Source organism: Patella vulgata, chromosome 5 (assembly GCF_932274485.2).
Source record: "Patella vulgata chromosome 5, xgPatVulg1.2, whole genome shotgun sequence".
Taxonomy (NCBI): domain Eukaryota; kingdom Metazoa; phylum Mollusca; class Gastropoda; family Patellidae; genus Patella; species Patella vulgata.
Window position 1 is genome coordinate 9,660,059 of NC_065883.2, and position 20,850 is coordinate 9,680,908.

General features: G+C 38.0%; 1 protein-coding gene across 4 annotated transcripts in view; it reads right to left on the reverse strand.

Annotated features, from left to right (window-relative positions):
- LOC126822441 (uncharacterized) overlaps nt 1-17,816 on the reverse strand; it is a 186,207-nt gene extending 168,391 nt beyond the window's left edge. For 3 of the 4 annotated variants that reach the window (XM_050551357.2, XM_050551356.2, XM_050551359.2), the window contains exons 1-7: nt 17,702-17,816; nt 12,957-13,098; nt 10,492-10,599; nt 9,411-9,437; nt 6,001-6,066; nt 2,859-2,971; nt 1,918-2,161 (exon numbers count right to left, since the gene is read on the reverse strand). In XM_050551357.2, the coding sequence (XP_050407314.2) occupies nt 1,918-2,161; nt 2,859-2,971; nt 6,001-6,066; nt 9,411-9,437; nt 10,492-10,599; nt 12,957-13,031 (633 nt within the window). In that variant the 5' untranslated portion in view covers nt 13,032-13,098; nt 17,702-17,816. The remainder of the gene's footprint in view (nt 1-1,917; nt 2,162-2,858; nt 2,972-6,000; nt 6,067-9,410; nt 9,438-10,491; nt 10,600-12,956; nt 13,099-17,701) is intronic. The other variant, XM_050551358.2, reaches the window with a different exon arrangement.
- Between the last annotated feature and the right edge of the window lie 3,034 nt (nt 17,817-20,850).

Below are 20,850 nucleotides of genomic sequence, written 5' to 3' on the forward strand. Positions count from 1 at the left end.
CAGTTTCAACCCTTGGTTTCAAATCCTGATTTACTGGTTGATTTCAGTTTCAATTCTCAGTTTCAAATCTTGGTTTTATTCATGTTCATTGGTTGGTTTCAGTTTCAATTCTTGGTTTTATTCATGGTTCATTGGATGGTTTTAGTTTCAATTCTCAGTTTCAAATCTTGGTTTCATTCCTGGATGTAAAACCCCATGTACCTACCTTTAGCAGTGCACGTGTTTGGAAAACACATGTTTCTTTTTAATCTAACTGATATGTCAACATCTATAAATAGCAGATTAGAATTTTTTTTTCTGATACAACCTCATTTAACCTTTAAAATGATTCAATATTTTTTAACTCCTGACTGAATTTTGACATCTAGTTTATAATACAGCCATCTTTGATATTCTATAATCTGAATAAAATGTGACCTTTCAATGAGGGGACCTTGAAATGTTCTATCAAAAACACACACTTCCTCTAGGGGAAACATAATTTGCATAAATTGTTATTTTAGGAAAACCATAAATTAGAAGCTGAATGATGCATTGTTTTTACACACCTTGGGATATTATTTCCTTTGATCTCCCACGCATGTTATGAAATGTATCCACCTGTTGTGACGTCATCAGAGAGTGATATCTGATATCGGCCCTAGGGATGATATCAGATATCACCCTGTGATGACATCACAACAGGTTTACAGACTCTGCAATGAAAAAGGACCCAAATTCTCTCTTTTAACATTTTATTCACTTTTTTGTACATTGTTGTTAAACGATTTGGACAACGAACGTTACCAGGCCCATGTTACTTAGTTTCTTCATCTGACCACCCAATCTGATTAAAACACAGATCCAATTTCGTTTTGTTTTTATAGTTCAAAATTTCGATTTTACTTGTCTTTACTACACTTGGATCTGGAAGCGTTGTTATTTAACTCGTGTTCTGCTTGAAATGAAGGGTCAGCCAATCAAATGGTCTGTCGAATCGAGCGTTTGACCTTTTTTGCGAGGAACTGTGGGTAGACATTAGCGGCAATAGAAATCAAAACAAAGCAAAATTAGATAAAAAATACATGGCGGTCGCTAATTGGTTAATCGAATGACTGATGTAATCGGGTCAAAATGTCGCTTGCTTGGTACCTGACGTCAAAGAATGTGAACTCCCACTATAACTTGTTAAACCTATATGTAGTGTAGGCCATCGAAAGTATAAAAACGAAACGAAATATAGATCTATATTTTAATTAGATTGCTGACCACCAAGAACTTGTCTAAAACACAAATTCTGGATTGTTTAGTATATCCACAACAGTTTTATTCACAATCCGTAAATGTGAAACTTTTCCCATAACTAAATATGGAATTCGGTGGGTAATATTCATCATTTTATATTGCTTACTTCCAAGACGAATGTAGACATCTAAAAAATAAGATCTTATATCCTCATATCTTCCAGCGCACACAGGATTTTTCACTCGCTATCGTGTTTATTATTCCGCCACACTGACCAACTGTTAAAAAAGTTCACAGCCCACTGATTTCTGCGTAAGGTATTTATGGGCACGGCATATTGTTGGCACATTCACTGACGTCTTGTCACTTGCAATTGGTGGTGTTACGTTGACTCGGTAACATGCTGGTTCACTAATGTACATGTATTTGGCAGTATTATATCTTTTAATCAATATTAAAATATTTGCGAAAGAAAATTGTGACGACTTTTAGAATTAATAAAGGTGATTACTCTACCTGATACAATCTTCTGTACGTATATGTATACGTACTTGTAATTGAGATGGTGGGTGAGAATAAAGATGAGAAGTGGCCAATAATTATGGATGTAAAGCAAAAATATCCATATTAAAATATTTGCCAAAGAAAATTATGAGTGACGACTTTTAGAATTAATAAAAGCGATTACTGTACCTGATACAATCTTCTATACGTATCATCGGATGATGAGAAAGAATCTATTGGCTGAACCACGCCCAGTTTATTCAAATCATCAGTTACGTTATCTATAAGATGAAGTCGAGTGATATCTATGATATTATCTACCTGGGGATTTCGACTGAAATCCATGCCAGTAGCGTAACTGGCAAATCCTGTTAAATTCTCGGATCTTGTCACACCACTGTTGATGATCGGAGTAAAGTGTCTTGGATTAGTTCTAAAACAGACAAACAAAATATGGTTAAATCTATTTGTTAAGGCCAGCTCAATTTTTGTCAAGGTCGCTGAGATGTAAATAAGGTTAGGGCTCGAATGGTTAGCGTGTGCGCATTGAATTATAAGGTCTGTCATTGAGTCAACTGGCGTGGTTTCGATTCCCTAGTTGTACATGACAAGGAGTATGGTCGAATGTCCATCCTCGTGGGTTTTCCCTGGGTCCTTCGGTTCCCTCCAACTGCTAAAGACCCCCTACGCGCAAGCAAATTATTGAAATAAAATTGAATCATATGTTAGTCCCGAAATGACCTAGATTGTGTCGAGTGGATGCTAAACCCCATCTCTCACTCTTTTTTTTTACCTGATACCACTTCTCTTATGTTTCTAAAATGCCCCAAAAAGCACTAAACAATTTCCGTGTCACATGACTAGAAATTACCTCATTAGAGTTATCCTCCTCAACATTATTGACAGAATTGCAATCAAGTGATATGGAATTCACAGTTTTCCCTGAAACTTTCAGCTGTCATAATTGGTTGAGATATTTTATATGCAGTTGACACGTGCGTTGTACTCCGAAATTCTCCTGTCACTCGATTGACACTAATTTGGGAATTGAAATAATTTAATTCTGGAACGTTCAATTGAGTATCCTCTTGGTAAGCACGGAATTTTAAATTACTGTGCATAAAAATTACCTGATTCTGTCCGAGAATTTTGATAAGTTGGCTTTTTTAGCCGGACCCCATCTTCTAGGAGAGGCGTTTGGTGATGTAGTACATGGTCTCTTCTCACCATTTGAATGTTGTTTCTGAAATAAACAAGAGGACCAAGGGACTTAAAATACCAGTGTGTATGAGTACATGTATACTGAACAGGGCCTGATCTACCTCAGCAGACTGAAGCCTTGGGCGTCGAGATCTAGGGGTTCTCCGCCCAAGGTGTACAATATTTTTTATACTGCCGTAAGTCTTTCTTATACGCAAAGTTGTCTTAAACATCTGTCATCATCCTTGGCTTGGTTCAATTTTGTTTAAAACACTCTTCCATCTTGCTCTAGCCGTGAGGGTGGGGATTGGGAAGGATCTCATAAATTTTGCCTAGGGCCTCTTTTCAATTCACTCAACACAAAATGAAATGAAATGAGGTTTAACGTCCCACTGTTCTGCTCCTATGCTGGGGTAATGAAGACAAGCATACACCATACAGTGTGCTATGAGGGAAATTTTGCCCGGGCAGCGGCACTATCCCCTACTCTTATATCAAATTCCAACTGCCAAGGGATCTTTTACGTGCATTCCAATGTATACACAGGACCTCGGTTTTTCGTCTCATCTGAAGGACTAGACAGCTGTCCTTGTCAGGCCCTCCGTCCTGCATCACTGACAAGGGGGAACCACACCGTCACTCAACACAAACTAGGTCATATTGGGACTAACACATGGTTCAATCTTATTTCAATAATTCGCTTGCGCAGTGGGAAAAAAAAGGAGGACCCGGAGAAAACCCACGAGGTTGGACAGTTGATACAGAAAAGTAGGAAGTTTAGTTTAATATGCTATTTATGTGCACTACTGATAAATGATCTTAAACATAAAAGTATCCTATCTTTCAGACCATAACAAAATATTTTTATATCAGAATTTAATTGAACATCTTTTCATTGATTCAATTTAGGTGAAAATACTATTTACATATGGAACAAAACTTTTTTCCTAAAATATGAATAAATCTTAACCCCTGAACCTGAAATCATGTGGCTTATTAGCTCATTGGGCTATTATAAGCTATGTACGTACAACCACATATAGCCCTTGTGTAAATATGTCAATCTGTTTAAAATACAGATCTATATTTCGTTTCGTTTTATTTTATACTTTCGATGGCCTCTAATACATGAAGATCTGACCAGTTCGCATCAGAGGTCATCAAGCGGCTTTTGACCCTATGACGGCAGACATTTGATTAACCAATCAGCGTTGATGTTTCTATTAGGTTACCCACAGCTACCCGTGCACCTCACGTCAAAAACTTGCCGTAACAGACATTTCATTGGCTGATCCCTCGCATCATTTAGAACGTGGGTTGTATAAAAACTCTTCCAAAGACAAGTAAAACACAAAACAAAATAGGATCTGTGTTTTGATCAGATTGGTAAATATGCATGATGTTGATTAAAAATACATTATGCAAGAGCTAAATCTGTCTATTGCAGGTCTTTCGTTAGGCCTGAAATGTTATCTAAATTATTAATTAGACATTAATGAACTTATCCAGACCATAATCAACTCTAGATGGCATCGCTAGCCTGCGATCTTAAGTGGATTGTGAGCCGATTTATTGCAGAACTTTCCCTCTCGATTAAATTATTAAATGGATAATCAAGACTATGCTGTTTATCGTACTGACTTTAGTAATGATGACCGAGGCTAGGCAGAAATTTCATTCGCTTCGTTCTCGGTTCATAGTGAATCAATTTGAATGGAATTTTCAGCAAATTGCCTTTACGTTATCTAGTTTTTAACTATTATAGTGAGAATTGCCAACTCGTTATCGAATCTCCCACAATGTATCTTTAAGTATTTTGTTTATTATTTTGTTGTTTATTAACCTATTTCTTTCATACAAATCCTGTCTTCCTTATAAAAGTTGGAGCAGAACAGTAGGAAATGAAAATGAAATGAAATGGGGTTTAACGTCCTACTGTTCTGCTCCGAACTGGGCTAATGAAGACGGGCATACGCCATACAGTGTGCTATAAGGGAAATTTTGCCTGGACAGCGGCACTATGGCCTACTCTTACATCGAATTCCAGCTGTCAAGGGATCTTTTACGTGCACGCCAATATGTGCACGGGACCTCGGTTTTTCGTCCCATCCGAACGACTAGACAGCTGTCCTTGTCAGGCCCTCCGTCCTGCATCACTGACAAGGGGAAACCACGTCGGAAAATCTGGATGAACTTTCTCGGCCAATGCAGGGATCGAACACCCGACCTCCAGGCTAGCGAGCCAGCGTCTGACCCACTTAGCCACGTGATCCCCCAGAAGAGTAGGACATTAAAACCCATTTCTTCTTTTTCATATATAACCATATTCATTCTTGTATTTAGGAGAGAGGTCATATAGGACATTAAAGCCCATTTCGTCTTTTTCATATAATAACCATATTCATTCTTGTATGTAGGAGAGAGGTCATATAGGCTATGATTTTTCCTCAATCCCTTTCAATTTGTGATTAATAATATATTGTATAAAAAAAACAAGAAGCTTTGTGTAAATTGTTTAGTGGCATTTAGTAACTAGATGAGAATATATGGAATACAAGTTAATTGAAGGATTTATTCTTTGCTTGATAAATTCCAGAGAACTCTCCTTGAAACGTCGCTGAAATAAACCCTTCAAGTAACTTGTATTTCATATAATTGTGTCGTGTGTTAAACATACATTATGCAAGAGCTTTGCAGGTATTTCTTTAGGTCTGAAATGTTATCTAAATTATTAATTAGACATTAACAACCTTATCAAGACCATAATCAACTATCGATGTCATCGCTAGCCTACGATATTTATTGGATTAGGTTCTGATTTACTGTTCGACTTCCATTCATAATCTAATCATGAAATGGATAATCGAGACTATGTTTTTTATCATACCGACTTTAGTAATGATGATCAAGGCCAGGCTGAAAATTCAATCGCTAAAATCATGGTTCAGAGTGGATCAATGTGACTGAAATCTTTACATTCTCTAGTTTTTAACTATTATAGTGAGAACTGCCAGCTCTTTATCTAATCTCCTATAATGTATCTTTAAGCTCTGTGTTCTATGAATACAATACCTTAATAATTGGTTGTCCCACAAACCCTCTTTTATCTTCCTTTATTCTGAAGAGTTCAACCATTTGCTACAAAACATAAACAAACTTTTACTTCATTAAATAACACACATCACAGGCTCAAATGATTTCTTTTTTTATAAGAAATGACAATATGTTTTATTAAGGCCACAACATGAACCCTGACATTATATCATAGCATTGGAGAGAGAGAGAGAGAGAGAGAGAGAGAGAGAGAGAGAGAGAGGTCATTTCTGGACTAACATATGGTACAATTTATTCCAATAACAGAGTCAGACCTTATGCTCTTAAGCACACACGTTACACTACTGGCCATCCAATCCCCTAATGAAAACGAACATGTGTCATGCAGTGTGATATGATGACAATTTTTCCACCGTTTTTGGCTACTCAACTAAGTCGAATTGCCAGTGGCACAGTTTTCTTTTACACTCAAGCCCTTGTCTAAATGGGATCTCAAGTTTTCTTTGCATCCAAAACAAATCCAGGAACCTGTTAATGGAAGGCCATTTGATCCTGTACCACAGGGGAAACCAGGCTGGAAATCTTGAAGAATTTTCTTGGCTGATACCATGGCTTCGAAGATGATGTATATAATAAAATGATAAATAATTCAGTGCTTTCTATCTACATTTTTTGCAATGGATAAAAGTGAGTGTACAATGTTTCGTCCACAGAGGTTTTTAACCCGACAAATTAGCTGCTATTAGCACCAGCTAGTGAGTATTCAACCTATCATACAAATAAGCTGCTATTAGCACCAGCTAACGAGTATTCAACCTATCATACCGGTAACTTTAACCTCTGGTGACCTAAACCTCTAGTACTAGCTGGTCTTAACACTGGTGACCTAAACCTCTAGTACTAGCTGGTCTTAACACTGGTGACCTAAACCTCTAGTACTAGCTGGTCTTAACACTGGTGACCTAAACCTCTAGTACTAGCTGGCCTTAACCTCTGGTGACCTAAACCTCTAGTACTAGCTGGCCTTAACCCTGGTGACCGAAAACTCTAGTACTAGCTGACCTTAACCTCTGGTGACCTAAACCTCTAGTAATAGCTGCCCGTAACCTATGGTGACCTTAATCTCTGTGCCCTTAACCTCTGGTGACCTTAACCTCTGTAGTCAAAACATAAGTCTACAGATAAAAGCTGAGCTTAAGATGAAACAACAAAGAAGCTCGATATAAATACAGAGGAATTTAAGCAGGGTTGACAGAATAGCAAGAAGTGCAAATATACTTTTTCTTATGATCAATAAAATATCAAGCAATAACAGAAATATTACATTAAATGGATGGCTGAATGGTTAGCTCATGCGCGCTGTATCATAAAGTCTGTCATTGAGTCGACTGGCCTGGTTTCGTATCCCTGGTTGTACGTGGCAAGGAGTAGGGTCACCTGTCCAACCTCGTGGGTTTTCTCCGGGGCCTCCGGTTTCCTCCCACTGCTAAAGACCCCTAAGCGCAAGCGAATTATGTAAATAAAATTAAACCATATGTTAGTCCCGAAATGACCTAGTTTGTGTTGAGTGGACTTTAAACCCCATTTCTCTCTCTCTCTTTTTGATATAGGGGTGTGGAGAGGAGAATTTTTCATTTCAGCTGTGTTGAACATGCTAAAGTCATATGAAATATGTGTGACAGTGGTTGGGCATTATGATTATGATAATTGAATTCAACTGTCAAGGTTTCTTTCATGTGCATGTGAACGTGCACGGCTACGAACGACTATCTGCTGTTCCTTGCCAGACCCTTGGTCCTGCACAATGGACATGGGGGAAACCATGCTGAGAAATCCCAGTTAACGTTCTCAGCCAACAGTAGGATCAAAACCTGAATAAATGAAATGAAATGGGGCTCAAAGTCCTACTGCTCTACTCCTAAACTGGGCTAATGAAGACAGGCATACGTCAAACAGTGTACTATGAGGGCAATTTTGCCTGGGCAACGGCACTATGGCCTGCTCTTATATCGAATTCCAAATGCCACGGGATCTTTCAAGTGCATGCCAATAAAGGACCTTGGTTTTTCATACCATCCGAACGACTAGACAGCTGTCCTTGTTCGGCCCTCCGTCCTGCAACACTGACAAGGGGAAACCATGTCGGAAAATCTTGATGAACTTTCTCGACCAATATATATATATCACAGATCATGGAACCACTTGATTATATATAACAATACAACTATACAATGGGCCAGAGTAACTTCAAATCTGCCTAAAGCATAGGAAGGGGGATAACTCCAAAATGTATGCATCTAATAGTTTTGTAATTTAAATTTCACCAACAAGTAATGTTTTTTGTAATGGAGAAATGTTGAAGAATAATCACAAATCACTTCTTGTCAGTTCAGTTCAAAAGTTAATTTACAGGCAGTAGGAGGTGAATGTTTTCCACCACAGACAGAGCAACATACAGCCATATCTTACTCCAAAGTGTGTATGAGGTTGACCATTGAAATTTTGATATATACAAATATGAAGTTACTTTCTGTAAACCAGGCCCATAGCGAACCGGGGGCAAGAGGGGCACATTGGTCATTGGCTTTGTATTGCGTCCAATGGAAAGGATGATTGGCGCCCATTGGGGGAACCAATTCCTGGGGAGGCAGCTGTCCCTCTTGCCCCCTGCTAGCTACGGGCCTGAATACAGTTCAATGTAACCAACTTTTTTATCCTTCCGCCTCTGAACCATGAATATTCAGCAACATCTGCAAAAATATGTCAATTCAAACTCTCTTTGATTCAAGACCAAAAAGTCAAACAAAATGGCCATGCAAGAGAGAAGAAAATGGAGAGAGAAAGCGATCAAAAATAGAAGCAGCTACATTGGTGGGTAGTGAGATATGGAAAGTAATTTGTGGTCTGCATCCAGTAACAGGGGAAAAAACGTTATAAACAATGATTTTGTTTTATTTCTTTATCCAACTCAGATATTTTTACGTATACCATGGTGACAACATCGTATAGACAGACATAAATACATACATGAATAATGAATTTAATTTGTAAAGTTTCTACCTATTATTAAAAATGTCTGACAGTCGTGGAAGTTTGGACATAATTGAGTTCTGTAAAATGATATAAATTAGTTTTAGCCTCATTTTTAGGAGCAATTTATGCGACCTTGTCACCAGAAAAGCTCTTTTTTGAGTCCTGTTGTCAAAAGTTTATGAAATGATTTAAACTACATGTAGTTTAAGTCTCGTTTTTAGGAGCAATTTTTGTGACCTTGGGACAGAAAAACTTAGAGAAGTGGGCTATAGAAAAGGGCAAAAGATGAGGGCTATAGAAAAGGGCTATAGAAGTGGGCTATAGAAGAGGAGAGTTGTGCTGAGCGATAGAAGTGGGCTGTGCTGCTGAGCAATAGATATTTTTAGCACCCCTACCTTCTTCTCAGTATAACTAGCAGGTTCCTAGTAAATATAAAATAAAATGAAATAAAATGGGGTTTACTGTCCTACTATTCTGCTCCGACTGGGCTGATGAAGATGGGCATACACCATACTATGTGCTATGGGGTAAATTTTGCTTGGACAGCGGCACTATGGCCTACTCTTATATCGAATGGGTTCTTCCATGTACAAGCCAATGTGTACATGGAACCTCAGTTTTTTTGTCCCATCTGAATGACTACACATTGTCCCTTGCCGGGCTCTCTGTCTTGAACCACTGATAAGGGGAGACCATCCCGGAAACAGATGTAAAACCAGTAAATAAAGAAACGAAAAGTAGGCAGCCCTTTCACTTGATTCGAGTTCAAATCTGTGGCATTATTTTAGTGCCAAGCCAATGAATGGACAACACTCCGAATAAGGCCTTAGATCCCAACTTCTAGACTACCAAGTTTAAGTTTTATGAATAAGGTCCTGGATCCCAACAGCTGGACTACCAAGTTTAAGTTTTATGAATAAGGCCCTGGATCCCAACAGCTGGACTACCAAGTTTAAGTTTTATGAAAAAGGCCCTGGATCCCAACAGCTGGACTACCAAGACTGCCCCTGATATATGAAAGAGAGAGAGTTAAATATGGTGTTTAACGTCCACGCAACACAAACTATGTAAATACACTTACGAGGAAATGGAGAAGACAGATTAAATCTACGAGGTTAGACAGGCAAAGCCTACTTCTAGTCAAATACAAGCCTGGGATCGAAACCAAACCACTTGACTCAATGACAGACCTTTTGATCTAAAACACACATGTTAGAACAAACCCACCCCCACACCTCCTCCTGATATAAAACACTATATACCCCCATACCCCCTTTGTCTGCGATATCACCTCGTTGGAAGCGGACGTAAAATACAACTAACACACACACATACCATACCCCCTCCTGATATAAAACACTAATCCACCCCCGACACCCTTTCCTGATATAAAACACTAACCCACCCCTACACACCCTCCTGACATAAAACAATAACCAACCCCCACACCTCCTCCTGATATAAAACAATACTTACGTATCTCCTTTCTTCTACTGGTGTTCGTACTCTATAGGATAAACCTGCCCGACCCCGAGCCAGGGGTGGAATACCTGATCGTTGTTTAGGTGGATTGGAATTACCTTCCTGTTGTAAACAAAAATTATATAATATTAGTTGACATCATCGAGTAACTTTTAAGGTGGATTTCAGCTGTACCATCAAATCAATACAACATTATACAAGAGCTAAATCTGCCTATTGCAAGTCTTTCTTTAGGCCTGAAATATTATCTAAATTATTAATCAGACATTAATCTAGACCATAATCAACACTAGACGTCATCGCTAGCCTGTGATATTTACTGGATTAGGATCTGATCTGCTGCTCTACGCTCATTCATGATTAAATCAAGAAATGGGTAATCAAGAGTATATATTTTATCGTACCGACTTTAGTAATGATGATCGAGACTAGGCCTAAAATTCAATCGCTAAATTCTCGGTTCACAGTGGATCAATTTGACTGAAATTTTCAGCATGTTCCTTTTACATTATCTAGTTTTTAACTATTATAGTGAGAACTGCCAGCCCTTTATCTTGTGTCCCATAGTGTATTATTAATTATGATAAACAGATATAATAGAAGAGGTTTCGCAACTTTACATTTACACTTACATTTATATTTGGACGGTTAAATGTCATCAGTTTTTGTGACATATGACGTGAAGCGTATGACGTGAACTGCACGTCATAAAGGTGTGTCCGACGGATAGCAGCCTCCATAACTGTAAGTTCACAACACTTAGCTAAACCTTGTTTAATTTCTATAATCCAGTCCGTAACTTTTCTCACGAATGAAATCCACAGAGAAGACCTTCTCCTTCATGTAGATAAAATAAGAAGAGGCTATGACAAAATATGTGTGTGTTTTATTAATCTCATCTTTAACTATCTATCCGTGATGAAGGCCTATTGAGATCGTGAGCCAAGTTTGTGTCGCCACCTACTGAGTGTAACTGTGGGTGTGAATTTAGCGAAACGTCTTAATGTACAATTTTCCTTAAACTTATCTAAATGTAAGTGTAACTGTTAAGTTGCAAAACCTCTCTAATGTCTGCATGCAAATAAGCCACTTGTCAGGTTCCATTCTTCTGGTGCCTATCATTTTGTCAGTCACCGATGTGTCTTTTTTCACTGTTTTTATTGATATTTGTAATTTTGTAATCCATGATCTATGCTACGTTCCCACTATCACAATGCATGCTACGATTAAAATCGTGGTTTTAATTGTGGTGACCCTATCAGATCTTATCATATATTGAGGTCAGTCGTAGCAATCTTGTTGATCGTATCGCAACGTATCTGAATGTATCTGAACTTAACAGATCGTGGACTCAATGGGGACAATCCTATCATAACACATTGCACCACAGTGGGAACCTAGTATTACACAAAGTTAACAATGTCAGGTATAACTTCAGTAACGTTATTTCCAGGCCTAGACGTCTATTTGTCTTTCTATGAACAGCATCAGTTGAAAGAGGGAGAGAAATGGAGTTTAACGTCCACTCGACACAAACAAGGTCATTTCGGGACTAATACATGGTTCAATTTTATTTCAATAATTTGCTTGCGCGTAAGGGTCTTTAGCAGTGGGAGGAAACCGGAGGACCCGAAGAAAACCCACGAGGTTGAACAGGCGACCCTACTCCTTGTCACGTACAACCGGGGAATCGAAACCACAGCAGTTGACTCAATGACAGACCGTAGGATACAGCGTGCACGTCCTAATAGCATCAGTTGAGGTTCATTTTAAGATTTAAAGTGCTCAAGTGTAAGGGGGAGTATTAGGGCTTTACCTGTATCCTAGAGACGGGGATAGTAATTGTATTTTCTATTGAGCATAACCCCTTAGTGATGAGGATAAGTCAACGACTGCTTCTAACTTAGTATGGTGAGGATTGGAATTATGAACCAGAGGGCCTGACAGGACGAAGAGGGGGGGGGGGGGGAATGGCTGGTAGTCCACCTGCAGAGGAGGGGTTGGATGGCTGACTGAATGTTTTAGCACAATCCTGAGTGGTGTCGATAAGTAGACGACTGCTTTTAACAGGATTTGAATTATAGAGAGGGTCCTCATGATCCTCCTGCAGAAGATTTAAAAGATTTAATTTTCCTGTAATTAGCTGCTCGAGTGAACATTAAATTCGTCATCTATACCTGGACTGAGCAGGGGGGCTGATAAGCAGGGGTTCTAGAGTCTTTCTGTAGAATATTTTAAAAATATGACCAAAATGTGGTATCTTATTTTTCATTTATTTTTATCATCCACATATATAACAATTTAATTGCTTATATAGCACAACAGAATTCAGTTAATCCCTGCTCTAAGATGTATAACATATATGTGGATGACAAAAATAATAGGGCTCTAAATTGATAGTTAAACTGGTCATCTTTACCTGCACTGTGTATTATGGGAAGGTAAATTTATATACTTACTAGACCAAGGTAAATCCCTGTAACATTTTTAGATGGTAATTGACGAGAAGGCGCACCAGTAGATGTTAAATGCATTATGTTGTTATTCTATTACTCTACACTAATAATTATAGTTGTCTCAACTCTTTCACATCTTCTCCTCCTACAAATATAAACTTCTTCTTTGATTGGCATGTAGTAATTAAACATATTAAAGATAGGTTCCCGCGTACAAACTGGGTGATTTAATGGTATATATGGACCAAAAACATATTCAAACTAATTAATTTGTCATAATTATGCTTCAAATCCTTCTCAAACATTGTAATTGCGAAGGAATGCCCTGCTATTAAAATTCGATCAAACCAGGTCATGTTTACGTCACGTCTTTGGAGTCAGAGGAGAATTCATTGCATACATAAGACGATGTTGTCTTTAATCGCTTACTATTTATTACAAATATCGAATCCTAATTAAATTCTCGGATTATCCACTACCCGCGTCTTTTTCCGTCATTTTTATCTCGGAAAGTATTGTACGTCTAACTCTTCATAAAGTTTATCAACTTGTACATTAAGCGCTCTATGCTCACTTGTGACCTTTGACACCACGCGTGCAGAAGTTCCTAATCGTCGGGCTGTTGATTAGGGGAACCCTTACATTTTTGTCTTGTAAACACTCCATGAATGTTTTTCGGGGAATCCAGTATTTTTCTAGTAAGATTGGATATCTCTACTTTCCATATATACCAAAATTGCCATACTTTTATTGGAAATAACCACACGATAAATACTTTTCTGGGAACCCATCTTTAACACAAATATGTTCAATTACTAAATTGCTCATGTGTAAAGGGGGGTAATCAGGTTTTACCTGTATCCTAGAGACGGGGATATTTAACACAGGGTACAATTTTATGGATACACAATTACTGGGTTTAATATTAAGCGACGTTTCGACGAGGATACTCTTGTCTTTCCATTTGCTTGATAAAGACGAGAGTATTTTCATCGAAACGTCGCTTAGTATTAAACTCAGTAATTGTGTATCCATAAAATTGTACCTTGTGTTAAATATAAACTTTCTTATTAAAACATCTGTGTTGCATTTTATCTTCCAGTCTGATTAAAATACAGATCTATATTTCGTTTCTTTTTTTTAAACTTTCGATGGTCTACACAACATGAAGATGTTTCCAGTTTCAGTAAAGGCCTTTACTACATGAAGATCTGACCAGTTGTAGTGGGAGGTCGCGTCAGAAGTCGTACAAACGGATTTTGACCTTATGACGTCAGACATTGATTAATCAATCAGCGTTGATGTTTTGAGTGGTTAACCCACAGTTCCGTGCATCATGTGCCAAATACTCGCCGTAACAGATGGCTTCATTGGTTAATCCCTCACGTCATCCAGAACGCAGGTTATATAACAACTCTTCCAAATCTTATGTAGTACAGACAAATAAAAGAAAATTTTGAACTGTATAAAACGAAACAAAATAGGATCTGTGTTTTAATCAGATTGGTGACCTTCTACAATGTACCTTCGTAAGTCCAAGTCTAAACCAATACACAAACATTGATGACGGTTGTGCACATGACAGGGAATCCTTACTCTCTTTTTAGAGAAGTTAAAGTTGCTGATCCCAAACATGTATTTTACGGAAAATATCATATTTTCCACGGCTTAAACATGTTATGGGAGAGACAAATCTGCCTACCGAAGATCTTTCTTTAGGCCTGAAATGTTATCTTAATTATTAATTAGACATTAATTATTTTATCCAGACCATATTCTACTCTCGATGCCCAGGCCCGTAACTGGGGCGGTGGTAGGAGGGGCAAAGCCCCCCCCCTTGCAAAAATTTCGCCCCCCCCCCACCTGCAAAAGTTTCGCCCCCGACCAAAATTCAAAAGCTAGTATCTCAGTTCAGATTGGAGCTATTTGACTGAAATTTTCAGCATATTCTATATATGTTATCTATTTTTTTTAACTATTATAGCGAGAACCGTTAATTCTTTATCTAATCTCCCATAATGCCCCTTTAATCCAACGCTAAAATCTACTTAAACTGATTATTCTAAAATAATATACTTAATCATGCATTATGTAACGGCACGTGTTTTCAAGACAATATCTAATTTTTCACGGCTTGATCCATGCTAAAATATTCCCAAATTGATTATTTAACATTTAATTAGGAAAACAACAATCAATAGATCAAATCAAGGGTAGATAACTTCACAGGATTAAAAAGCCGCCCATCAAAAGATTTCAGCGAAACTCATATGTGGCACTTGCTTGTGTTGAATACAGCCAATATGGAAATGAAATGAAATGGGGGTTTAACGTCCTACTGTTCTGCTCCGGCTGGGCTAATGAAGACGGGCATACGTCATAGAGTGTATTATGTGGGAAATTTTGCCTGGACAGCGACACTATGGGCTACTCTTACATCGAATTCCAGCTGCCAAGGGATCTTTTACATGCACGCAATGTATACATGGGACCTCGGTTTTTCGTCTCATCTGAATGACTAGACAGCTGTTTCCGTCCTGTACCAATGACAAGGGGAAACCAATGACAAGGGGAAACCACGTCGGAAAATCCTGATGAACTTTCTCGGCCAATGCAGGGAACGAACACAGGACCTCCAGGCTAGCGAGCCAGCGTCTTACCCACTTACCCACCGTGGCTCCCAGCCAATTTAGATGTCTGCAGTAGAAAATGATGTTCAATTCATGATCATATCTTTGAAGACACTGAATGAAGTGGAATCATTTTTGGACTGATATTTCATTTAAAAGATTCAACATTCTCAGCATTGTAGCTTGCAAGGATTCAAAATCACACAAATGATTAGTCTCTATCATCCAGAGAAATATTCTACGAACAATAGTCTGGTCTGGATGCGTTGTCAACATTTGAGAATTATAGGTCATTGGCTAGATTAGCCTTGAAGACCAGGAGGTTCTGGGTGACCGAGACTATCAAGTGATGAGAAGAGATTTTAATCTTCATGTATTGCTTAAATTTGACCGATTTTGAATTTTGAAATTTTATGATTGTTTGTACTTGTTGTTAAAAATACATTATGGGAGATTAGATAAAGAGCTGGCAGTTCTCACTATAATAGTTAAAAACTAGATAATGTAAAGGCAATTTGCTGAAAATTTCAGTCAAATTGACCCACCCTGAACTGAGTATTTAGCGATTGAATTTTGGGTCTAGCCCCGATCATCATTACTAAAGTCGGTACGATAAAAAACAGTCTCTATTATCCACTTTAGGATTTAATCAGAAGCAGCAGACCAGAGTTGACTATGGTCTGGATAAGTTAAGTAATGTCTAATTAATAATTTAGATAACATTTCAGGTCTAAAGAAAGACTTGTAATAGACAGATTTAGCTCTTACATAATGTATGATTAATATTTCAGAATTCAAATATTTGATATTCAGGAAATTCTCAATAATGCACTTGAAGTCTTCTGCGTTAATGGCTGGTTATTCACATTAATGAATATTTTAGATAATATATTTTTTAATGTTGAAATAATAAGTGTTCTTGGTAATATGTCGATCACACCTTTATATTGATGACTTCTGGATATAGACAACAACAACCAAGCTTTTGACACTGGGTGTTCACAAATAGATTTGATCTAATTTTTAGCCTCGCTTCAGAGGTGTACGGGTGAGTTAGTTGTATATTATGTCCGCTTCAACCGAGGTGATATCGCTGACAGTGCTTCAGAGGAGCAATTTATACGATTTATAAGAAAAGCTACAGAGGGGACTAAAGATTTTTAAGGGAGAGGGGGGGAGGGGGACCTATAAGGGTTGGTATAGGCTGGGTGATGCTGGGTGATGTTGATGAAAGAAACTAATAAAGCAGGGGCATGTTGACCCATGATTTTGCATAAGGAACAAGATCCTATATGTGCAGGGAAGGGGAAGGTCCCTCCCAGTGCCGCCAAGTAATATTGGGCTCTGTGGAACATGCAAGAGTCGATTTGTAGCATATCTGACCCACGGTATAAGTTTGGCACTGGTTGAGAATTATGATTATGATTATAATTTTGAAAACCGCATGATTTTTGCCATTTGCGAGCGAGTGGCCGCAAAAACTCAAGGGGGCGCAAAAATTCAAAACCATGACGCAAAGCGTGTCATTGCTCCCTCTCCTCTCACTTAGCCCCTGTAATAAAGTGGAGGATCCTTCTGTGTCTAGTAAAAGAATAATGGACGAAAGAATGATGATGCTACTCGGCTATTCCTACCCCACCCCCCTCACCTGAACTGGGTCCTAAATGGGAAATCAACGTGGCACCTTTCCCCAGCTGCACCTCATACTCCCTCGCTCTAGACCTATATTTTAAATATATGCTCTTTTTTTTGGATTAAAATAGATATTTGTCATTCAATTTAAGCTACTTAAATTTAAGCTGGCGATTTTCAGGGGACAACACTCTATTTATATTTATATACATATATATAGGGATTATTTTCTGATTAATAAAACTATTATTAGTGGGTTAAGGCGTTTTGTACGTCTAATATATCCACGCACTCTTAAAAAAAATATACATGCAATACAGTCAATTTGTACGACACTTGATACAACAAATGTATACAAATGTATTCTATATTCATGTGTGCTATGCGTTTAGTTAGTTCTGCCCTATTTAAGCTACCACGCACTTTGCATAACTTCCTTGACAAGAAATGACAGGTCTGAGATGTCAACTATGGTTAATGTGTTACCTGTCGCCGTATCCTGTTATTATTACAATACACACATCAATAAAATTCACAGTTATTCCTCGTGCTATAAACAATCCAACGTACGTTCTATCCCAGCTAGTGAGCTTCGCGCAGATTAGAGCAAGATGACGTCAGCTAGCAACAGACACGCGCTTAAGTTTTCAGCATAGTAGTGAAGAGATCTCTCTATCTGTTTACTATCAATAAAATTTGTTTGTAATCCCTTATTAAAGCCACAGGGGAAAACCGTTTTTTATTTAGCCGCCATTTAAATTACGATGAGCTTCGGCCTAATGAACATGTCCCGTTTTCGTGTGTGGGTTTTTTTTTTCCAGAGAAAAATATATTGTTTATTTTGTGGCCATTAGATCATGGTTTAAAATATACCGCTTGCTACGTTTTTATTTATCTTGTCATAGTTTATTTAAAGGGACTAGCTATCCCAATTTGAACAGAGTCCCAAAAATAAAAGTCCGTCTACGTATGAAATTTATGCGCCAAAATATAGAGGAATGGTGTATTTACCTTGTCTTAAAATTTCAGCGCAAAATATTGAGTCGTTTGGACGTGAACGCCAAAACCGCTTATCCGGACACGTAACCCTTTTAAGATTTCGGGTCATTTGTTTCCTTGGGTGACCTGATAATCTATCGATTGTAGTTCCTTTGGAGGTCTATACAGTGCATGACCCAAGTGATGTGTTCGATAACGAAAGGTAATTTTCACTTAAACGCGTTATTTTTATGAAATAAAAGTCTGGTTTTATCCTGACAGCGTATAATAAAGCTTGGGACACCGGACTCCATTTCTAGATGAAGACTGGCGGGTTGTTTGAAAACGTATATTGAGTTAGTTGCTCGATCCTAAAGGGTTTTAAGAGTTTTTAACACAATATTAAGCAGCAGGCCCGTAACTAGGGGGGCGCGGGGCGAAGCCCCCCCTGCAAAAAGTTTCGCCCCCCTGTGAAAAAATTTCCGACCATAAAAAAAATAGATATACATTGTCCATCAATATTACTGCCCCCCTGAGAACACTTCCCGCCCCCCTCCTTGCTCTGAGCTAGTTACGGCCCTGTAAAGCAGTTTTATTCCCCAAAATATAATCGAGATTGGTCAATTAATGATGAAGTTGACAAACCATGAATAGTGTTTTATTATTGAAACCTTCCATAACCTTCAGGAAGACGGTCTTTATTTTTCTGGTCAATCTTTATTTTTACGGAAGAGGTTAAATAAGTAGAAGGCTTGATTCTGTAGACATATGGGCTGAGGGGCCATCAAACTTTTTGTGAAAGTGAAAAAATATATTGCTCTTTTAGTCTTTATTCGGCAAAATAAAGTACCCGAAATCCAGTGCGCCAATTATGTCTAATGCAAATATTTCTGCGCGACCATTATCTGTTTTAAAATTTTACAGGAACAGAAATTTCTTTACCAAATGGATTAAAATTTTAATATTTGGGACCTAGAAATGGACACAAATGGGTCGCAACGCATATAATAATGTAATATGATTGTATATAAACTGATTTACATTCAATCTTTTCCGTTTTCACTCTGATTTTAAATCAGTTATGTTCGGCGAAATATGCCAGAAGTCTCAATCCAATGGCAATCTCTAGCGTCTGGTTATTTCAGTCTACACTGATAGCATTTATTGCGCATGCTCTCCAGATAAGAATGTGAAGTCACCGTTTGACATGACTTGTGGAATATGTCTAGCCTCGTTCTTCGAGTCCTGTGTTACAAATGGCGCTGAAACGCATTATGATACACGATTCGAGTACCAATGGTAAAATGTTTATTTTGTCTTAATTACTGGATATCAGAAGCCCATCTTTTCCCGGTAAGATCACAACATCAATGTTGATATAAATTGACAAATAATTCGTGTTTTCAATGTCAAAGACTTTGGATGATACTGAGTTAGAGACTTAGTGAAAAAATTATTTTGGTCTCTAGTCGGCAAAATAAACTACCGGTACCCGAAATCCAGTACGCCAATTATGTCTATTGCAAATATTTCTGTGCGACCATTATTTGTTCTACAATTTTACGGGAATAGAAATATCATTACCATGAACTAATGGATTACAATTTTAAATGGTTAAAATCAGTGAATAATAAACATTGTCCATATATCACCACAATTTTTTTTTTTCGGGCATTGATTATTGTATGTTTCATCATTTTTACGGGAAGTGAAATTATGTCTGTTGAATGCAACTGCACAGTCTAATTGGAAATGAAATGAAAGGGGGTTTAACGTCCTAATGTTCTGGATTGACCAATGTTCTTCGGGATTCGGTTGCAAATATTGGACCACTTTCTAGTTGTAATCAGGGGCGCTGGAACCCGGGTACCAGGGTATACAAATGGTACCCTGCCCTTTTATGGGGTATACATGTATACCCATGCCCTAATGATGAAAGTTTTCAACCTTTCTACTAGTCTATTCATTTTTAAATGATAGATATGTAATTGCTCTCTGGTCGGTCGCGAACCGGCTCTCGCATTAATCAGGCTTTTGTCTCTTTCATTATCATTTATTTTAAAGGGTTTTATGTTGGAATTTGGAATGCTAGAGGCGCTCTAAACAGCGTTCTCGGAATTGACAAATTTCAAAATTTTCTAGAGGCCAGGGGGTGAACCCCCCCCCCCCCCCCCGATACCCCCCTATCTTTTGGTACCCTGGCCCTCGCGCTGTTCCGGTGCCCCTGGATGTAATCATGGGCTAACAGAGTACAGAAAAATGCGTAAATGCGTTTGTGGTCGCCCAAACAGAAATTTTGTCTGGAATTGGTACGGAAAAGTAGGACGTTAAATTAAACCCTTTTTTGTTCATTATATTTACATAATAAAAACACCAGGACAATTTAAATGGAATACGTTTTCAAGCTCAACGGCTAATACTTTCCTGAGATATATAGGCTACATTTTAAGACTATGCCCGTATTATTGTGATTTTCACGGAGTTCAGAACATTTGAAATAATTAGGCGTATGGTGGTTTTGAATACGATTTTGTTTAGAACTAAAATGGAATGGAGTTTAACGTATCTTAGGATTATTATCTTGATGAATTTGAAACTCGACTTGCAAATTGAAAGTTAAAACGTACGTGGTTTCACAGATTTAATCTAATATAACC